Raw genomic sequence first — 17,803 nt, 5'->3', positions numbered from 1 at the left:
GAAGAAGAGAGTCACAAATCCCACCGGCCCTTGCTGTTCATGCTCATTGCCGGCTCCTCACAGCCCTGCCACTCTCCCTCCGGCCTCACGGGGTGCCCCAGCACTTTCAGCACCTCACAGGTGAGCCCATCCCCACATCTGTGATTCTGTCCCCAAAAGGTCTCTCTCTTTTACCCCACCTTTACCTCCTAGCCCTGCCTCAGAGCAGGGCCCTCGGTGAACCCTCTAACTGGCCTCCAGCGGGGAGCTGGCTGACTGTCCAGTCAGGTTGAACTATCAACATCGGTGGGTCCTCAGCTTGACAAACAAGACCTTTCCTCCCGGCACTCTCTGCTGTTAGAACAGAGCCCGGGAGGTGGCCGCCCAGGCCGTTGGAACTAAAAGGGAAATCCAAGTTTTGGTGTCCACTTGTCAGTCTCTGCTTAGCTGAGTGGGCTAAGGCCATCCCGTCAGAGCAGGGTCCCAAACTCTGGGAGGGCACCCTTGCTGGGCTCACCCCCATAGTCTCTGCTGAGGGAGGTCTGGGGTGGGGCCTGTGAATTTGCATCTCTAACATGTTCCCAGTGAGGAGGCTGACGGTGGCCTAGGGAAAGGCCATCTCTATGTCAGGAGGTGGGGAGAGGACACAGTTCTCTGCCAGGGCAAGGTCACAGGTGTCCATCAGGAAGAGGTCACACACCCACGTCAGGCCCCCTCGCTACTCACAATGGGGTTCTGCTGCAGCACCGTGCGCTCCAGGTCACCTTGTTCCCAGAATTCAGCAGCAACCAGCAGAGCTACCTGCAACAGGCAGACCCCCCCAACCCTGAGTCAGCCCCAGCCCCAGTCCTCCTGCCCGTGTCCCGCGATTCTATTCCACTCCACTTGGATTTCCAGCTCAAAAAAGCATAAACCCCACTCCGGCCCCGCCACCCCCACTTCACGGTCATCATGGGAGGGTCCTAGAGTGAGCTCCTTGTCTTTCCGGAGGAGGATGGGGCAAAGTAGGCTGCCTCTGGAGCTGGGGATCCCAAGCCACCTTAGCTGCCGCCACCAGTACTGGAACCCCCTCCTCTCGGCTCCGGAGGAGGCCATACCTTGCTCTGCACCTCCCAGGGCTTGGTGATGGCTGAGAGATCACAGGCGGTCATCATCATGGCCCTGGGCACAGGACACCACCCATCAGTCCAGAGCCATTGAAGGCTGCACGTACTGTTAATTTCATCTACCCCTTCTTTCTGTCCCCCAACTAGTACGTGACCTCACCCCATTGTGAGGAGGGGGGTCACTTCCCCAGTACATCTGAGGGGGGCTTTGAAGTCAGACGGTGGTTTAAATCCTGCCTCTGTCAATTACCAGGAGTTTGACATTGAGCAATTGAACCAACCTCTCTGAGCCTCAGTGTGCTTGACTGTAATAATAATGGTAATTTCTTCATGGAGTGGGTGCAAGATTGAGTGAGATAATGTGTATAAAATCGTAGCATGCACCTGGGCAAAGTATGTGCACAATAAGTATTGGTAATTATCATGAACATATTTTGGGTTTTTATGATATACCACACTCTGTCCTAGCCATTTCGTAGAGATCAATTTCATTTCAATCTCATCACATCTTCAGAGTTCCTTCTCGCCTGTCTAGTATAGAACAATGTTTGTCAACCTTTTCCCATCATCCTCCCCGTCTCCTGCCAAAAATCCTTCTTAGACAAAGTTTTTTTATAATTGCTCCGCCATGAAATTTTAATTACCACAGACATACTGTATATCTGTTTAGAGGGCCACAGGCCATTGAAACGTCTAAGATTTTTTGCTCATCTCCCAAGAACCACTTGTGCCTCAGTGGGCAATGCCTGTGTGGCTCAGTCATTGAGAGGAAGCTTTGCATTAAGAAGTAGAGGAAGGAATTGTCAAAACTCATAAGCGGTACACTTAGGATCTGCACATTTCATTGTAGGTAACGTTTGCCTTAAAAGAAAAAAAAAGAGCTGTAAACAAATATTGACCTCTAGTTAATGAGATACGTGCTGATGTATTTGCAGGAAAGTGCGCTGATGCCTGCAACTTACTCTGAAACGCATCCAACAAATAAGCTGGATTGACAGATAAAGGGATGAGTTGACAATAATGTGTTAATGGCAGAATCTGGAGGGTGGGCATAACATTCTTTCAACTCTCTGTGTGTCTGAAAATTTTTCCTAGTAAAATGTTGCTGCAAATAAAAAGTGAACTCATGAAATTTTTTAAAAAAGGAGTTGAGGAAAGGATTGGGGAAAGAAAGAAAGGATTGAAAGATGAACTCTTAAAGGAGTTTCCTAATATTAGGAAGGTGAGATAAGTATTATTACACAGGCAGGTACAACATAAGATGGAAAGGGAGGGGAATGGACAAAGAATTGGAGCAAGAGCGGGGAATTCAAGAAGGTGTTTCAGACACAGGGGGGTAGAGGCATGAACGTCTGGGGTGGGAATCCAGGGCCACGTGGTGTGGGTGTGAATCCTTGCTGGGAAGTGTAGACTGTATCCAACAGGCATGGAGAGCTATTGGAAATTTAGGGCCCAGTCATGACCTCTTCAGAGCTGGGCTGTAGCAAAGCAGGTTGGCAACACTTGTAGGATGGAGAGGGTAGGAAGGAAGGAGGGGAGGTGCAGTAATTCTCAGAATCCTCTACTGTTGAATCCTTGTAAATCATTCTTTTTAAAAAATATATTTTTATTGATTTCAGAGAGGAAGGCAGAGGGAGAGAGAGATAGAAACATCAATGATGAGAGAGAATCATTGATTGGCTGCCTCCTGTACACCCCCTATAGGGGATTGAACCCACAACCAGGCATGTGCCCTTGACCGGAATCAAACCCGGGACCCTTTAGTCCGCAGGCCGACGCTCTATCCACTGAGCCAAACCAGCCAGGGCTGTAAATTATTCTTTATTTCAGTTAGTGTATGCTTAATTTCTGACTGGTCCTTTTTCATGTCTTTGACATTCTCACTAAGAACCTTGAAAGTCTCATGAAGATCCTTGACTAACTTTATAACCATGGTTTTGAACTCTGTATCCAGTAGTTAACTTGTTTCCATTTCTTTCCTTTTGTGACCTGTTTCTTTGTCTCCACACTTTGGCTGCTTCCCTGTGTTTGTTTCTATGTATTGGGTAGAGCTGCTATGCCTCCTGGGATTGGTAGAGTGGCCTTCTGTGGTAGGTGTCCTGTGGGGCCCAGTGGCTCGGGGTGGAGGTGCCCAGACAGGACCCAGCTATGAAGCCAGGCAGGCTGGTACTAGTGCCAGGTCTGGGGCCTTTTATTTTTATTTTAAATATATTTCTTTATTGATTTCAGAGAGGAAGGGAGAAGGAGAGAGAGATAGAAACATCAATGATGAGAGAGAATCATTGATCGGCTGCTTCCTGCACAACCCCTACTGGGGATCAAGCCTGCAACCCAGGCATGTGCCCTTGGCCGGAATCGAACCTGGGACCCTTCAGTCCGCAGGCTGATGCTCTATCTACTGAGCCAAGCTGGCCAGGGCTCTTGGGCCTTTTATTGATAGGTGTGGAGCATGCTGCCTCCAGCTGCAGCTTGCTTGAGAGATTTTAGTAGAGTCTGAAGCCTGTGCCAGGACAAGCCATTCATATGGGAAAGCTGCTTCAAACAGCTTGGGTGGGGCTATGAATTGGATGGGGCGGGGTCTCAGGGAATCCCCAGGGCGGAGCAAACAGTGTGGGCCATGTTGATGGAAACTCGTCAGCTATGACAGGGGAGGTCCCAGCACAGGCACAGTGACCCCTTGGAGCACCCTCATCTGGGAGAAAGTGCCCCAGAATTCCTGCCCTGATGCCGGACCATCCAGTTCCTCCCCTTATGTGTCTGGGTCCCGCGGTGCTGGAACTTGGAAGAAGCCAGAAGTGTAAGTTTGTGCGCGGGCCTTTAAGAGGAACACCTGGGATTCCAGCAGCCTCCGCGTCACTGAGCCCCAAACCCCGCTGGTTTTTACAGCCCTTAATTGCAGGGACTTCTCTTCCCAGCTCTGGAACCCTGGGCTGGGGGTCTGGTGTGGGGCTGGGACCCCCTGTTTTTTATGGGCGGCCTCCGCAGGAACAATCTCCCTCCCGATTATAAAAAAAGCACACGTTGGTTCCATGCCTCCGGCCCTGGTACCCCTCTCAATGTGCTTTTTTTCTTTACTTCTCTAGTTATAGGACTTCCATTCAGCCAGCGTTCAGGCGGTTCTAAGTGATGGTTGTTCTGTATTTTAATTGTAATTCGGATGTGGTTGTGGGAGGCGGCGAGCACAGGCGGTTACCTATGCTGTCATGTTGGTTCTTTTCTAAATATCTTTAATTAAGCAAACCCTCAGGCAAATAAGCTTTCAGACATGTATACATTTCTTAGAAACACCTTTATGTTTTGTGATAACTTCAGAAGACGCGCCTTTTGCTTAATGCTAAGTGTTGTAGATACCTTATGCTTACCGTCAAACAGATGAAACAAATGAACGGTCAGCTTGGCATACAAGAGTCACTGGCTTCCTGTTACCTGTCAGGGCCCTCATTTTAAGCCCACAGGTGTGGCTTCACTGAGTGTTTACTGTGCTTAGCTGGAGAGATCATGTGAAAATCACTCCCAGCTGTTGGGGAAACACGCCTCAGTGTTTCATAGACAGATCTGGTGTGTGGGGGGATGGGGAGAGGACACTGGGGTACCAGAAAGGCCAATCCAAAGCCTCATGCCCTAAAAACAAGGCATTACAAGGACAAGAGATGAAGGAGATGATAAAAAGAAGTGTCCAGATAGGTAAGGCATTTGAGAAGTAAACTCAACAGGGCTTGGGGAGTAGATTAGACATGCAAAGCGAGGAAGAGGGAGGTGTCTGGGTGGAGAGTTAGGGACAGCATGGTTATCATGTAGAAGAGAGTAGGAGTATGTCATGAAGACTTTGCATGCTGAGAAATTTGTTCCATTTCCTCTTGGCAAGTCTTCAAGAGCAGGGGATGGAGCTGAATGGGAGAACAGTATAAAATGCCATGCAGAACTTTGGGATCAGACACAATTAGATCCTCGGTCTTCTTACTTGCTGCACCCAGAGCAAGTGACTTAATGTGTTTGAGTCTCCATTTGCTCATTTGTAAAATGAGATAATCCCTAGCTGGTTTGGCTCAGTGGATAGAGCATCCACCTGAGGACTGAAGGGTCCCAGGTTTGATTCGGTCGAAAGAGTACATGCCTAGGTTGCAGGCTTGATCCCCAGTCGGGGGCGTGCAGGAGGCAGCCAACCAATGATTCTCTCTCATCATTGATGTTTCTATCTCTCTCTCCCTCTCCCTTCCTCTTTGAAATCAATAAAAATATATTAAAAAGAAAGAAAGAAAATGAGATAATCATATTAGATTGGATCATATGAAATTCAGATTTTGTGGATCAAAAACAGTAAAAAATCAGCAATTTCATATGTTCAATGTAATTAATCCGTCCTGAGATGGTTTTGCTAGTGCACGCATTGTCCTCCTCTTCATTATCATTACCTTCATCACATGAAGCGTTTGTTCAGGGTTGCCAGGTGAGTCCAGCTGCCTGGCTGAAACTAGCTGAGCTCCTCCCCACCTGGCCCATCCCCAGAGCAAATGTCTCTCCCATGCAGCTGTGCAGCTCAGTGGCCCTTCTCCCTGGCCCCTGAAAATATCCCAGCCAACCTGAACAGGCACCCAGGCACGCCCTGGCGTTACACCTGGCCTGGCGGGTGTGGCCTGCAGGGGGAAGGTCTGAGGGAGCCCGAGAAAACTGTGGGTGTGCAGGAGACGGGTGGAGTGACTTGGGTTCCCCCCTTTGGTTCTCCACTAATGCCCATGTGACAGTCGGGGAGTCACTTTGTCCCTCAGGGCCTGACATTCCTCATTTGAAAAATATATCCATTAATTGAACTTATATAAATATTTTTTTCTTTGACCATAGGCCTCCAAGTGTTGACATTTTTTCTTTTGGATTAAGTTATTATTTTTACACAATTAACCAATAAAATATACATATTGCCTATTTTTATATTTAATTACTACACACTCAAAGTAAATATTTGTGGAAATTCATCTCTTACTGAGACAGGGTAAGACTATTTTTTAAAAATCAGTTAATGAATGAATATTTCTTATCGTTAGGCTGAGATAGGAATTAACAGCTATTTTCTGCCATTTTTAAATTTGTATAGTGCAGCTAATTAGAAACCTTGGGAATGGATGGAGTTTTGTTACAACACTGTCACCCAATTCTTTGAATTTTTCCAAATTAACCGTTAACAATCATGCTGTAATCATTATTCTGAATGGTCAATCAGCTGGTGATTCAGTGAGATTCTCCTTCAGTTTTGTTTAAAGCTAACATTACGATCATTCACTTCCTCAATTTCTGGGAAGTATGCCATAAAGGTTTGACCGAGACCTTCACGTGACTGTAAATTACACCCCTGAAAGTTTCTCTGCAACACTTTGGTAAACCCAAGATACTCAGAATGGGTTAGATCTAGTAAAACGTTACTAGTTATATCTCCCAGTGTTAAATTTTTTATAGAGTGCTTGTATCAAATAACAATTTTTAACTATTTCACCAAAACTTTGAAGCTACAAATATTTTTTAAAATATATTTTAATTGATTTCAGAGAGGAAGCGAGAGGGAGAGAGAGATAGAAACATCAATGCTGAGAGAGAATCATTGGTCGGCTGCCACACTGGGGATAGAGCCCCGCAACACGGGCCAGTGCCCTGACTGGGACTCGAACCGTGACCTCCTGGTTCATAGGTCTACAATCAACCACTGAGCCACCACAGCCGGGCTGAAGCTGCAGATTTGACTCATTTAAGTTGTGAGAATGTTTGCCATGAACATAATCGGAAATGCCAGTCTTTTACTGTCAACAAAAGCAGGCGAATCAGACTTGTTTCTGTCAGAAAGAATCTGATTTTCTTTTTTCAGCTCAAATAAGCATGTTAAAATGCATCCTTATTTTTTTATTCTTAATTCTAAGAAAGGTAGAAGTAGATAGATGTGTAGGGAGACTAGATAGATAGGCAGATAGGTAAATAGGTAGACAGACAGACAATAGTGATGCGGATGAAATCAAGTGCAGCTGCCTTCAGTACTTGTTATTGGTGCACTTTTGTCCTGATATCAGTGGAACATTCACTGAAGGAAGGAAGTTTGTAAAATGTCTCAGCTCCTGCTGCCCCGTTGTTCAATCCAAATTCTCTTTTGCTAATGCCTTGTTTTGCTTTTAACAAAAAATATCTAAGACGGGGAAGGCCTGAAGCCCGTCCTTGGGTTTATATGCCTTGGTTAAGAGGCTTTCAAATAGTCCCTCTGTTTGATGGCCCAGAGGCCTTCGCTCCGTAGGAAGATTCAAGGAAGAGCAAGTTTGCCTTTATTTTGTGAAGTGGGAGAGGAGTGCGGGAACTGACAGTGTGTCACCCTCTGTGCTTTCTTAGGAAGATACTGCTAAGGAAGAGAACACTGGTTCCTGCGAGGCCAGCCACACCACCATACATCTTGCAAGGCTTTGGGTTGGGGAGGTAGCGGGAGGGGTTTGTGTGCCTCAGTCTGAAGATTTCCACTAACACTACCTGGGCTTTTTCAGTGATTGAAGTCTGGGCTTTGCCTTTTTGAAAAAATTGTATTTTGGAAATCCTTCCTATCTCTCTCTTTTTTTTTTTGTAAAGGCTGTATGGCATTCCATTGTATGAAAAGTAGCATATGTATTTGCAAAAAATTAGTAAACAGAAACCTCATTTCAAATGTAGTAGGGCTCTGAGCGTCAACCCGTGCACCGAAGGGTCACAGGTTCTGTTCCCCGTCAAGGGCACTTACCTGGGTTGCAGGTTCAATTCCTAGTCCTGGTCTCAGGGCACATGCAGGAGGCAACCAATAAATGTTCCTCTCTCTCTTTCTCTTTCTCTCTCTCTCTCTCTCCCTCCCTTCCTCCCTCCCTCCCTCCCTCCCTCTCTCTCCCCTCCCTTTCTTCCTCCCTCTACTTTCTCTAAAAGCAATGGGAAAAAATATCCTCAGGTGAGGCTCAACAAAACAAAACAAACAAATAAAAAAGTACTAGGGAGGCCAGAAGGGGGCGCTCTCTCACGCCCTACATAGTCCTCAAAGCATAACAGGGAGCTCTCTGTTTATGGTAGCCCTCCCAATTTCCTCTTCCCCTCTACAAAATAGTTTCCTCTTTGTTTTAGCAGACTCGTATGCCATGGTTGCTTGTTCTGTGTTGCAATTCTTTGTTACTCCTGAATCGACCTATTTTGCTGGCAAAATATCTAGCTGACTTTTTGTGCCCCCAAATGGATATTTAAGTTGCTTTCCATCTTTTTTTGTGATTACAAATAATGCTGCGATGAATAACTTTGTACACACTCCCTGGCACACAGGTGGGAGGATACCAAGGGGGTAAATCCTAGGTGTGGACTGCTGGGTCTGAGAGTATGTACAGTTGTCGGGGGTGTTGTCCACCGTAAAGGCTGCACCCATTTACATTCCCAGCAGTGAATGAGATTGCCTGTTGCCACTCACTCTGCCCAACCGCAGTGTGCTATCAAATGTTTAATCTTTGCCAGGAGGAGTGTAAATAATAATTATATTTCAGTGTAATTTGATTTTGCATTTCTCTTAATATGAGCACAGTCTTCCTCTCACATGTTTACACCCCTCTGTATTCTTTTCTGCGAAATAACTGTTCATGCCTTTTGCTAAGTTTTCTATTAGATTAGTCTTTTTCTTGTATTAACACTCTATTTACTAAGGAATTAGGTCTCTCTCTCTCTCTCTCTCTCTCTCTCTCTCTCTCTCTCTCTCTCTCTCGTCAGAAGTGCTACAGATATTCTTCCCCAGGTTATCATTTGCATTCTGACTTCAGCTATGCATTCCTATGTGTGTTGTGCAGAAATCCCTCATTTTTAGGTAGTCACGTTTACAAATCAATTTATGACTTTTGAATTTTATGTCTCACTTAAAAGCACTTGCTCTGGAATTATTCTTTTTAACTCTACCAATTATTCCCCAAAATTAACTAGATATTTTCCTTGAAATGACCTTAAATGAATATTTAATTAAGGAGCATAGACAGTGTTTAATATAAAGTCCCCCTACCCAGGAACAGGGTGTTCTTCCCACTTGTTCACTTCTCCGCTGCGCCATTTTGAAATGTCAGGTGAGGCTGCTCCCTGGTCGGTAGTCTGAATGTGCCCCCTGCTCAGGGGGGAGCAGGTCCCACAGCTCCCAAGGATCAGGGACCCTTGTGGAGGCCTGATTGGACAATGCAGGGCTGAGGGAATGACAACTTGCCCCTTGTCCCCTCTTCCATGTGCCTGTCCCAGCGGCTGCCCCTTCTCTGTTGCAGAGGTTGCTACATTTGTGACTTAATCAAGCCTCATCTCCTCAGAAGTACCTGGAGATAAACAATCAACCTGACACTTCCTTGGAAAGGCCTGGTCTCCGCTGACCATCAACACCCAGGACCCATCACAGGGGAGCCAGGGACTTGGGCCACGTATTCACAAAGGGCCTTTCATTTATGCTTCTCACCCCATCATGAATTGAGGTGACTCATGGGAGCACACTGAGAGACGTGAAAGAAGGTATTTACCAGAGAACTTCTATATGAGTCCCATTACCAGACCTCCTGCTAACAGAGCCACGATACATTTTATATAAATCAGGTGACTCGTTTATGAATAGCACAGCTAGACTGCAGGACGTTGCTATATAGAAAGGAATACTAAAATGAAGCCACATATTTTGAGTGACACATAGTTATCACCCAAATCATAATTAGCACAATACTCTGTTTTGTAAAAAAAAATGTTAAAGTTATAATTTTACCACCAATTCCGAATTATATGAAAGAAACACTTTGAATATTATACTTTTTTTATACAGAGAAATAAAATAACACTGTATTGTTTTGAATTTTAGTGCCCAAAAAAAAAAGTTAATCATATACCATGATTTCTACAATTCTGGTTTGGCATAACCTCATTTTCCCCCCAGATGTTGAAGGCCTCCAAAATGGACAGTGCCCCAGGGGTCTTCTGAGGGCAGCAAGGCCTGTCACTTCAGCAGCTCATCTTATGACCCTGGGATAAGAGGATCAGGGTTTAAGCCCCATCTCAACTCACATAACGATTTCCTTCCGCGTCTGTTCCAGCATCATGTACTGCGTCCACTCCTGTTGCGTTTCAAATGTCTTCGATTGGTCCACGATCTTTTGGAACATTGTCCTCTTCCTACAAAACACACCGATTTGTTAATGGAGCAAATCTTAGAATAAGACACGCCTGGGCTTCTAACATTGGCTATTTCAGATAGAGGCTTCTTAAAACAACATGATTAACAAAAGAACATTAAAAGAACCAGGGCCTGGGAGTGAAGACCTAGGTTTCTAATCCAGACTCTGTCAAACTTGTTATCTGACCTTAGCAAATCTCTTTCCCTGGATCTCAGTTTTCCATCTGTACAATGGGAGCAATACTATCTAACTCACAGAGCTGTGGTGAGAAGGAATGGTCCATAGCACAAGGGTTGTGCCTAGCACACTGTACACATGAATCGCTTGGAACTGTGATGTTTCTTATTGTAATAATCATTGCTATCGCTACTCTTATTCTTAAAATGAGAAGAAATACTAACTTGAAATACAGGGCGAGGTCTGTGGCAATGATGGCTATGTCCATCATGTGGATTGCATGTTCGTGCTGCCTGCGATTGAGGTTTTGGAAGATGTTCAAGCCCTAAGGAGGAAATCAGAGGAGAGGTGTGAGAAGTGATCCTGGCGGTAAAGTCACCCAACTACCGATGGTCACCCCGGATGACGGGAGAGGCAGCCCAGGCCAATGCGGGCTTCCTGTGAGGTGGGGGCTCCTGTGCAGAAGGCCCTCCTCCTACCTCATCTCGCAGCAATGTTTTTCCAAACTCCAAGTGGTGTCTTTCCAAGATGGAGGAGCCATGGAGCTTGGCCAGTGGGTTCTGGGATCTGAATGGCAAAGAAAGGGAGACACACACAGAGAGAATCAACATGGAATGGCGGAGATGAAGGTTAAAGACGTCACCCAGTCCTGCCACCTCCTAATTCTGCCGGCAGAGAGGCTAAGCCCAGAGTGAGAGGAACTTGTCAGACAGTGAGGGTGGGAGCCGGGACTAGACATCAGGTCTCCTGGCCCTTAGGCTTTAGCGGATTCTGAGGGTCTCTGGGGTCATGGACTCATTAGAGAAGCTGTTGAATAGTGTGGACTCTTATCCCTAGAAAAAGGCACAAACATACACAATGCCAAGTGCAATTTTAGAGATTCATGTACCTCCTATAGTCATCCATAAACACTGGCGCTGGGCCATTCTTTAATGGTCACCAAGCCCTAAATCCTCCATACCTGCATCTTAGGGGAAGCCATTAAATCCCTCAAAGCAGTGTGTTTTTTCTCGTCTTTATTTAATAAATATTTTTTCAGCATTTACCAAGTACACAGTGACCTCAGTACTTAGCTTCTCACAAGATAAGATGTTGTTATGGGTTGGCTCAATGAGATAGACCACCGACTCAGAATTTAAATTTGAAAGCCGTTTATTAAGCTGGCCAGCTGACCACAGCCCGCACCTTCCCCCTCTGGGAGGTTTGCAGCATGTGGCAAAGAGCAAGTGTGCATTATGATTTTTATAGCAAAACAGTGTTACCTTAGAAATTCACAGAAAGTTCATAAGCACAAAAAGGGGGGTAAACAGAGTCACACCTGACTGGTCTAAGACAATCTAGCAATTTTTCTTCCATGGTTCCTAACCCTGCAACTCCCCTCCATACGCCAGTCCCTCCTCCCAGCACATACACAATCCTTCTTCATATCCTAGCAACATAATTCTTCCTCATACATCCCCCTCCCTCCGAGCACATTCAATTTCTCATGTCTTATTTCCTCCCCTTAGCACATTCTGTAACTCTTCCATGCCGCAGTCCCTCACCCTAGCACAATGTAAACACAGTCTCTAGCCTTGGAGCAGCGTGCAAGTATTGAGAAGACTCAGGGGAGCATGTTCTGGTGCTTGTTAATGACTTACAGGTTATGGGCGCTGGGCAGAGCCTCAGTTCCTCATCTGTAATATGGGTATAACATTCATTCCTGCTCTGCCCAGCCCACAAGTTGGTCATGAGGGTCCACCAAGATCATGGTTCAAGGACTATGCTTCAGAGCCTATCTGGAATCTAAGCTCTGAGATGACAGGGACTGTGTCTGTTTTGTTCAGCATGTACCTCCTTTGCCTAGCTTAGGGCCTACCACACTTGTATTCGGAGCATTATCAATACAAGGTGGATGAATGATTATCAGTTACTAACCTCTTGGCTTAAATTAGTTCAGTAGGTAGGAAGGGAAGGAAGAGAGTGAGGGAGTTTAATGTATTTGTTTCCTGTTGCTGCTATAAAAAATTACGACAAACTCAATGGCTTAAAACTAAAAATGTGTTATCTACAGCTCTACAGTTCAGAGTCTAAAATGGGTCTGCAGACTGCCTTTCTTTCTGGAGACTCTAGGGGAGAACCTATTTCCTTGCTTTTTCTAGCTTCTAGAGGCCACCTATATTCCTTGGATTTTGCAGCTTATCTCCCACTTCCAAAGCCTGCAGTGTAGTGTCTTCTCTCCTCTCTTACTTCCCTCCTCCCCCTTATAAGGACTCTTCTGATTACATGGGACCCACTCAGATGATCCAGGATAATCCGTATATTTCAAGATCCTTCACTTCATCATAGCTTTGCAATCCCTTTTGAATATAGGGCGACATATTCCCAGGCTCCAGGCATTTGGGCGTGGAAATAGTTGGGGATCATTTATTCTGTTTGTTGCAGGAGTTTACCCAGACCCAAAGGGCAGGAGGAAGTGGGGAGCTGTGGACAGCGGGACTTACCCCCGGGCCAGGGAATCTGTCTAGAAGCTGTTCAGACTTGGGGAATGGATCCTGGGGTAGAGGGTAGGGAGGGGCGGGGGGGCCTGGGAAGGGCTGACTCACTTCATCTGGTAGAGGTTGTTGGTGCCTCTGTGGTCGATGTCGTGGCAGAAGGCAGCGGTGACCATGGCCAAGGCCTCCAGGTCTGTGAAGTATCGTTTCAGCTTTCCGGTCTGGAAGGACAATCAGAGGTGCCACTCACTCCTGTCTTGTAGGATTGGAAGCAGGACTGAAGGGCAAGCGGAGGGCCTCGAGCTTGGAAACATCAATCTGATCTTGGCTCTGCCCCTGTGGCCGCAGGGAGGCCAGATGTTTGCCTGAGATGCAGGACTTTCCATGCTGGAACTGGAACTGTCCCAGGCAAACGGGGATGGCTGGTCACCCTCCCTCCTCCTGGGCGACCTTTGCTGGTCCCATCTCTCTCTGGGCCTCAGTATCCCAATCTGCACACTAGAGGCGAAAGGGCATTGGGATAGATGACTGATGAGAAACTTGCGGCCTTGAGGTTGTAGGATTCGGAGGGTTTTTGAACATGGCCAGACTGGTAAAGCCAGCCATCCGAACCTGGTCTACCGGTTCAAGCACAGCCCTGGGGAATCTACCCCTGAGTCTCCCTCAAATACCTTGTTGAGTGTTGGAGGGGGCGTGGGGGTGGGAAGAGCCTGGAGAGGTGATGCTGACTCTGTGACTCTAAAAAATAAGTCAAGTCTAAGCGGTGTCACCGTCACTTTATTTGGTGACAGGGCCAGAATTCCTGCCTCCAGGCTCCAGTGCCTACTCTGGCCTGACCATTCCAGCCACAGAGAAAGGAATGAGAACGAGGAAGGTGGGGCAGAGATTTGCATCGTTATCTGCATGGGAAATCACTAAAGTGAAATATAAAGCGCTCTGAATCCTCTGAGCCCGAAATGAGGAACAGCAACACACGTTAGCACATCCATCCAAGGGCACTGCGGCGTTGTCTGTAAGGGGGAAAGGGCAAACAAGCCCATGTCCAGCACTAGTGCTGAGTACAAAAATAGGGTATATTTAAACAATACAGGATTCTCTGCACCATTCAATCATATAAGCCTTGAAAATAGTGTGCTGAGCAAAATAAACCGGCTTCTGCTCAAACTCATAAAGAGGGAAAGTAGAATGGCAGTCACCAGGAGCTCGGGAGTGTGGGGAACAGGGAGTTGTGTGGGATGTGAAAACGTTCTAGATGGATCGTAGTGATGGTTGCACAACATTGTGAATGTACTTAATGCCACTAAATCAGTGGTTCTCAACCTTGGCTGCACATTAGAATCACCTGGGAATCTTTTTAAAATCCTGATTTCTGGGCCTCAACATGAATAACAAAGAAACAGAATTTCTGGAGGATGAGGCCCAGAAATCAGGATTTTAAAAAGATTCCCAGGTGATTCTAATGTGCAGCCAAGGTTGAGAACCACTGCACTAAATAGAGCGCCTAAAAATGATTAAAATTTTCCATTACGTATATTTTACCATAATAAAAAGTATATAAAGAGTGTGATTATATATTTATCTATTTTCAAATAAAAAAGAATATTATAGAATAATAAACAAAATAAGGTGCATGCGTGTGTGTGTGTGTGTGTGTGTGTATGTGTTTGCACGTGCGCATACAAATAAGTTTTGAAGCTTCCAGTAGAAAATTTGGATGGTGCTATGCCAGGATTATCTCCAAATAACTGGACTGGGGTTATAGTCTTGGAATTCATTTATGCTGAGCATGTACTCTTTTGCATAATCTTAAAAAGCAATAAATAGAGATGGACAACGCTGCTGCTGCTGCTGTGTGGAGCTGCACCAGGTCGGTCGTCGCCGTACCACCAGCAAGGAGAACATGGTCTGCCCCACGTTGAAGCCGTGCCGCCAGTTGTGGTAGGTGATCCTGCGGTAGCCCTTGCTCAGGGAGTACATGAACCGCACCAGCGCCTGCGAACACACGCACATCAGCCGGGCAGCAAGGACCCCCTGGGTGCCCTGCCTGCTGCACCAGGAGGTGGGAACTAGTCATTGATGGATAATGCTGTGCGAACCCTTTGCAACTGCTAAGCACTGTGGGAATGGACGTTATGAAATCAGGTGGATAGAAGTCACTCCGTTTATTTCCACCAATTGAGTTTCATCATCAGTGATGCCCAAACTGTGCCCCAGATTGCTACTGGCCGGGGAGAAGCTAACAGGAATTTTGCAGGGAAGGAAAACAAAAGGGGACTTTAAATCAGTGGCTTTCAAATTTATTAGAATCACCGAGAGAGATCGTTAAAACACACGTTCTGATTCGCTAGAGCTGGGAGAGAGATTGCATTTCTGATGCATTCTCAGGCTGTGCTGATGTGGCTTGGGGTAACACTTTGAATCCAACAAATCTGGAAAATTCTCACACAATACACTCCCACCTCCACCTTCTCTGTCCATCTCCATACCCCTCCTTTTGCAATAAGGAATTCTGCAGGGGAAAAGTCCTTCTTAAATGGACTTAACCGATGTTGCCCACTCCCTTTTGACTATAGGACCCCTTTTTTTTCACCCCATGAACTCACAGCCTTCAGAACTCAGTGCCTGAGAACCCACCTCAAGAAGCCAATGCACCCCAAATGCAGAGGAACTGTGTGTTTCATTTTTGATAAATGATTCATCTGTGCAACATGGCTGATACTTTAAATCCCAAAAGCCAAAGGTATACTCTTTTTAAGTATGGATTAAGTTTAAATTTCCAGATTGAGTTTTCAAAGCAAGGAAGCAAGAAAAAGTGAAATCAAGGCGATTTGACCTTACCTCCTGCGGAATATGAAATTTATCTACCACTTTGAGCTCATAATACATCTGTATCCCACATTTCACCAGCTCCAGTTCCGTCAGGGGCAGGTCACTGAAGTGGAATTTATTAATTTCATATTTCTCTGCATCTGGCAGCTCTTCTTGCTGTAGAAGGAATGGAGTCAAGTGACTGAGACAAATCAAGTGTTCCTGTGTCTTTCCCTGTCTCCCCCCAGGCCTGTCCTGGTCCTGGGTCTGCTGGGAGGATCAGAGCAGAGCCACAAGGGTCACTCTTTGCAAACCTCCTCCCTCCTCCCCCATCATCCTCTTAACCCCCCCACCCCCACACGCTCAGAGGACACCCTGTGCTTGTTAGGTCAGGGCCAGTGCTCACCAGGATCTCAGCCAGCTCCTCTTCCTCGCATTCCCACGGTTCCTTTCCATACACCTCTCTGGTTTTCTGCCCAACATAGCAGAGAAGAAAATAGGTTACTACATCTAAGGTCTAAATACGCCTCCACTGTACACTTCCCTTTGTCTCCTTCCTCTGAAGTCCTTGCAAGAGCACCACCAACTCAGAGAGGCTGCTGGTTTGGGGGGAGTTGTCTTTTTTTAAAAAATATTTTTATTGATTTCAGAGAGGAAGGGAGAGGAGGGAAGAGAGAGAGAGAAACGTCAATGATGAGAGAGAATCATTGATCAACTGCCTCCTGCACGCCCCCTACTGAGGATCGATCTTGCAACCCGGGTATGTGCCCTTAACGGGAATCAAACCTGGGACCCTTCAGTCTGCAGGCCGATGCTCTATCCACTGAGCCAAACCAGCTAGGGCGAGGCTGCTGTTTACCATTCATGGATGAGCAAATTCAGAGTCGTGGGCTTTGGAGCTGGCATCCAAATTTGAGCTCTGCTACTTACTAGCAGTGTTATTGAATGCCTCTGATCCTCCATTTCCTCATCGTAAAATGGGGTCAAAGTACTAACTGGCGTGGCTCGGTGCTTGAGTGTTGACCTATTAACCAGGAGGTCGCCATTCAATAGCGGTCAAGGGTGCATGCCTGGGTTGGGGGCTCAATCCTCAGTGTGGGGCATGCAGGAGGCAGCTGATCAATGATTCTCTCTTATCATTGATGTTTCTATCTCCCTCTCCCTTCTTCTCTGAAATCAATAAAAATATATTTTAAAATAGTTTTTTAATTACTTGAAAGTAAATTGAAGTGACCCAGCAAGGGGCAGCTGTCCCCAGGCCTCTCAGCAGCCATTAAATACAACCCTCTGGCCCTGGTCGAGCCATCCATTCATCCATTTCACTTGAGGGTCTGGGGCAAGCCCACCCCAGCCCACCCCCATCTCCCGGAGTTTTCAGTCCCCCTCACTCTGGCCACATCTCCAGGGCAAAGTCTCTGCCAGAGAGAAGGAGCAAGAAAAGGGCTTTACCCACCAGGATTTTCTGGATTTCTTCATTGTCACACTTCACATGATATTTTACCATATCCTGGAAAATATCCTTCCGATATTCCAGTTTGTTCATTGACTCATAGGTATCAGGATTTAAGACAGACCAGCCCAGGAACTGAGCCAAAGACTGGAGAAAGAAAAAAAAAGAAAAGAAAGAAAGATCAGAGGCAGAACAGTCAGGTTTGATCCTGCCTCTATAACTTTGGGCAAGACTCTCTAAGCCTCCATTTTCTCCTATAAAATGGGTTTAATAAACCCTTCACAAAGAGATGTTGTGAGGATAAAATAATGCATGGAAATGCACTTTCAGTAAAGCACTAACATACATAAAGCTTCATTCTTGTACATAATAATGCCACAAGAGGGAAAGTGTTGTGTGTACGGTGGGAAAAAACGTAAGGGGGTAGATGGGAACTCTGTACTCTGCTTAATTTTGCTATGAACCTGATGCTGCTCTTAAAGGTAAAGTTTATTGATTTTCGTAAAATGGGAATGTGGCTTTCTCTAATAACATGTGGCAGTGCAGCCCTGACTGGTTTGGCTCAGGGATAAAGCGTTGGCCTGCGGACTGAAGGGTCCCAGGTTTGATTCCAGTCAAGGGCATGTACCTTGGTTGCAGGCACATCCCCAGGAG

At 46.1% G+C, this 17,803-nt stretch overlaps 1 protein-coding gene across 1 annotated transcript in view; it reads right to left on the bottom strand.

Moving 5' to 3' along the window:
• Positions 1–705: 705 nt before the first annotated feature.
• LOC102417793 (rod cGMP-specific 3',5'-cyclic phosphodiesterase subunit alpha) overlaps positions 706–17,803 on the bottom strand; it is a gene marked incomplete at its 3' end in the record, with an annotated part of 39,678 nt that continues 22,580 nt past the window's right edge. The window contains exons 10-19 of the mRNA XM_006104492.3: positions 17,153–17,296; positions 16,106–16,171; positions 15,730–15,876; positions 14,776–14,883; positions 13,003–13,112; positions 10,897–10,984; positions 10,642–10,742; positions 10,131–10,238; positions 1,077–1,140; positions 706–780 (exon numbers count right to left, since the gene is read on the bottom strand). Coding sequence (XP_006104554.3) covers positions 706–780; positions 1,077–1,140; positions 10,131–10,238; positions 10,642–10,742; positions 10,897–10,984; positions 13,003–13,112; positions 14,776–14,883; positions 15,730–15,876; positions 16,106–16,171; positions 17,153–17,296 — 1,011 coding nt within the window. The remainder of the gene's footprint in view (positions 781–1,076; positions 1,141–10,130; positions 10,239–10,641; positions 10,743–10,896; positions 10,985–13,002; positions 13,113–14,775; positions 14,884–15,729; positions 15,877–16,105; positions 16,172–17,152; positions 17,297–17,803) is intronic.

The sequence above is a fragment of the Myotis lucifugus genome, unplaced genomic scaffold (assembly GCF_000147115.1).
Source record: "Myotis lucifugus unplaced genomic scaffold, Myoluc2.0 scaffold_576, whole genome shotgun sequence".
NCBI classification, from domain to species: domain Eukaryota; kingdom Metazoa; phylum Chordata; class Mammalia; order Chiroptera; family Vespertilionidae; genus Myotis; species Myotis lucifugus.
The sequence above is the reverse complement of the archived record's forward strand: the minus strand, read 5'-3'. Positions and strand labels throughout refer to the sequence as shown.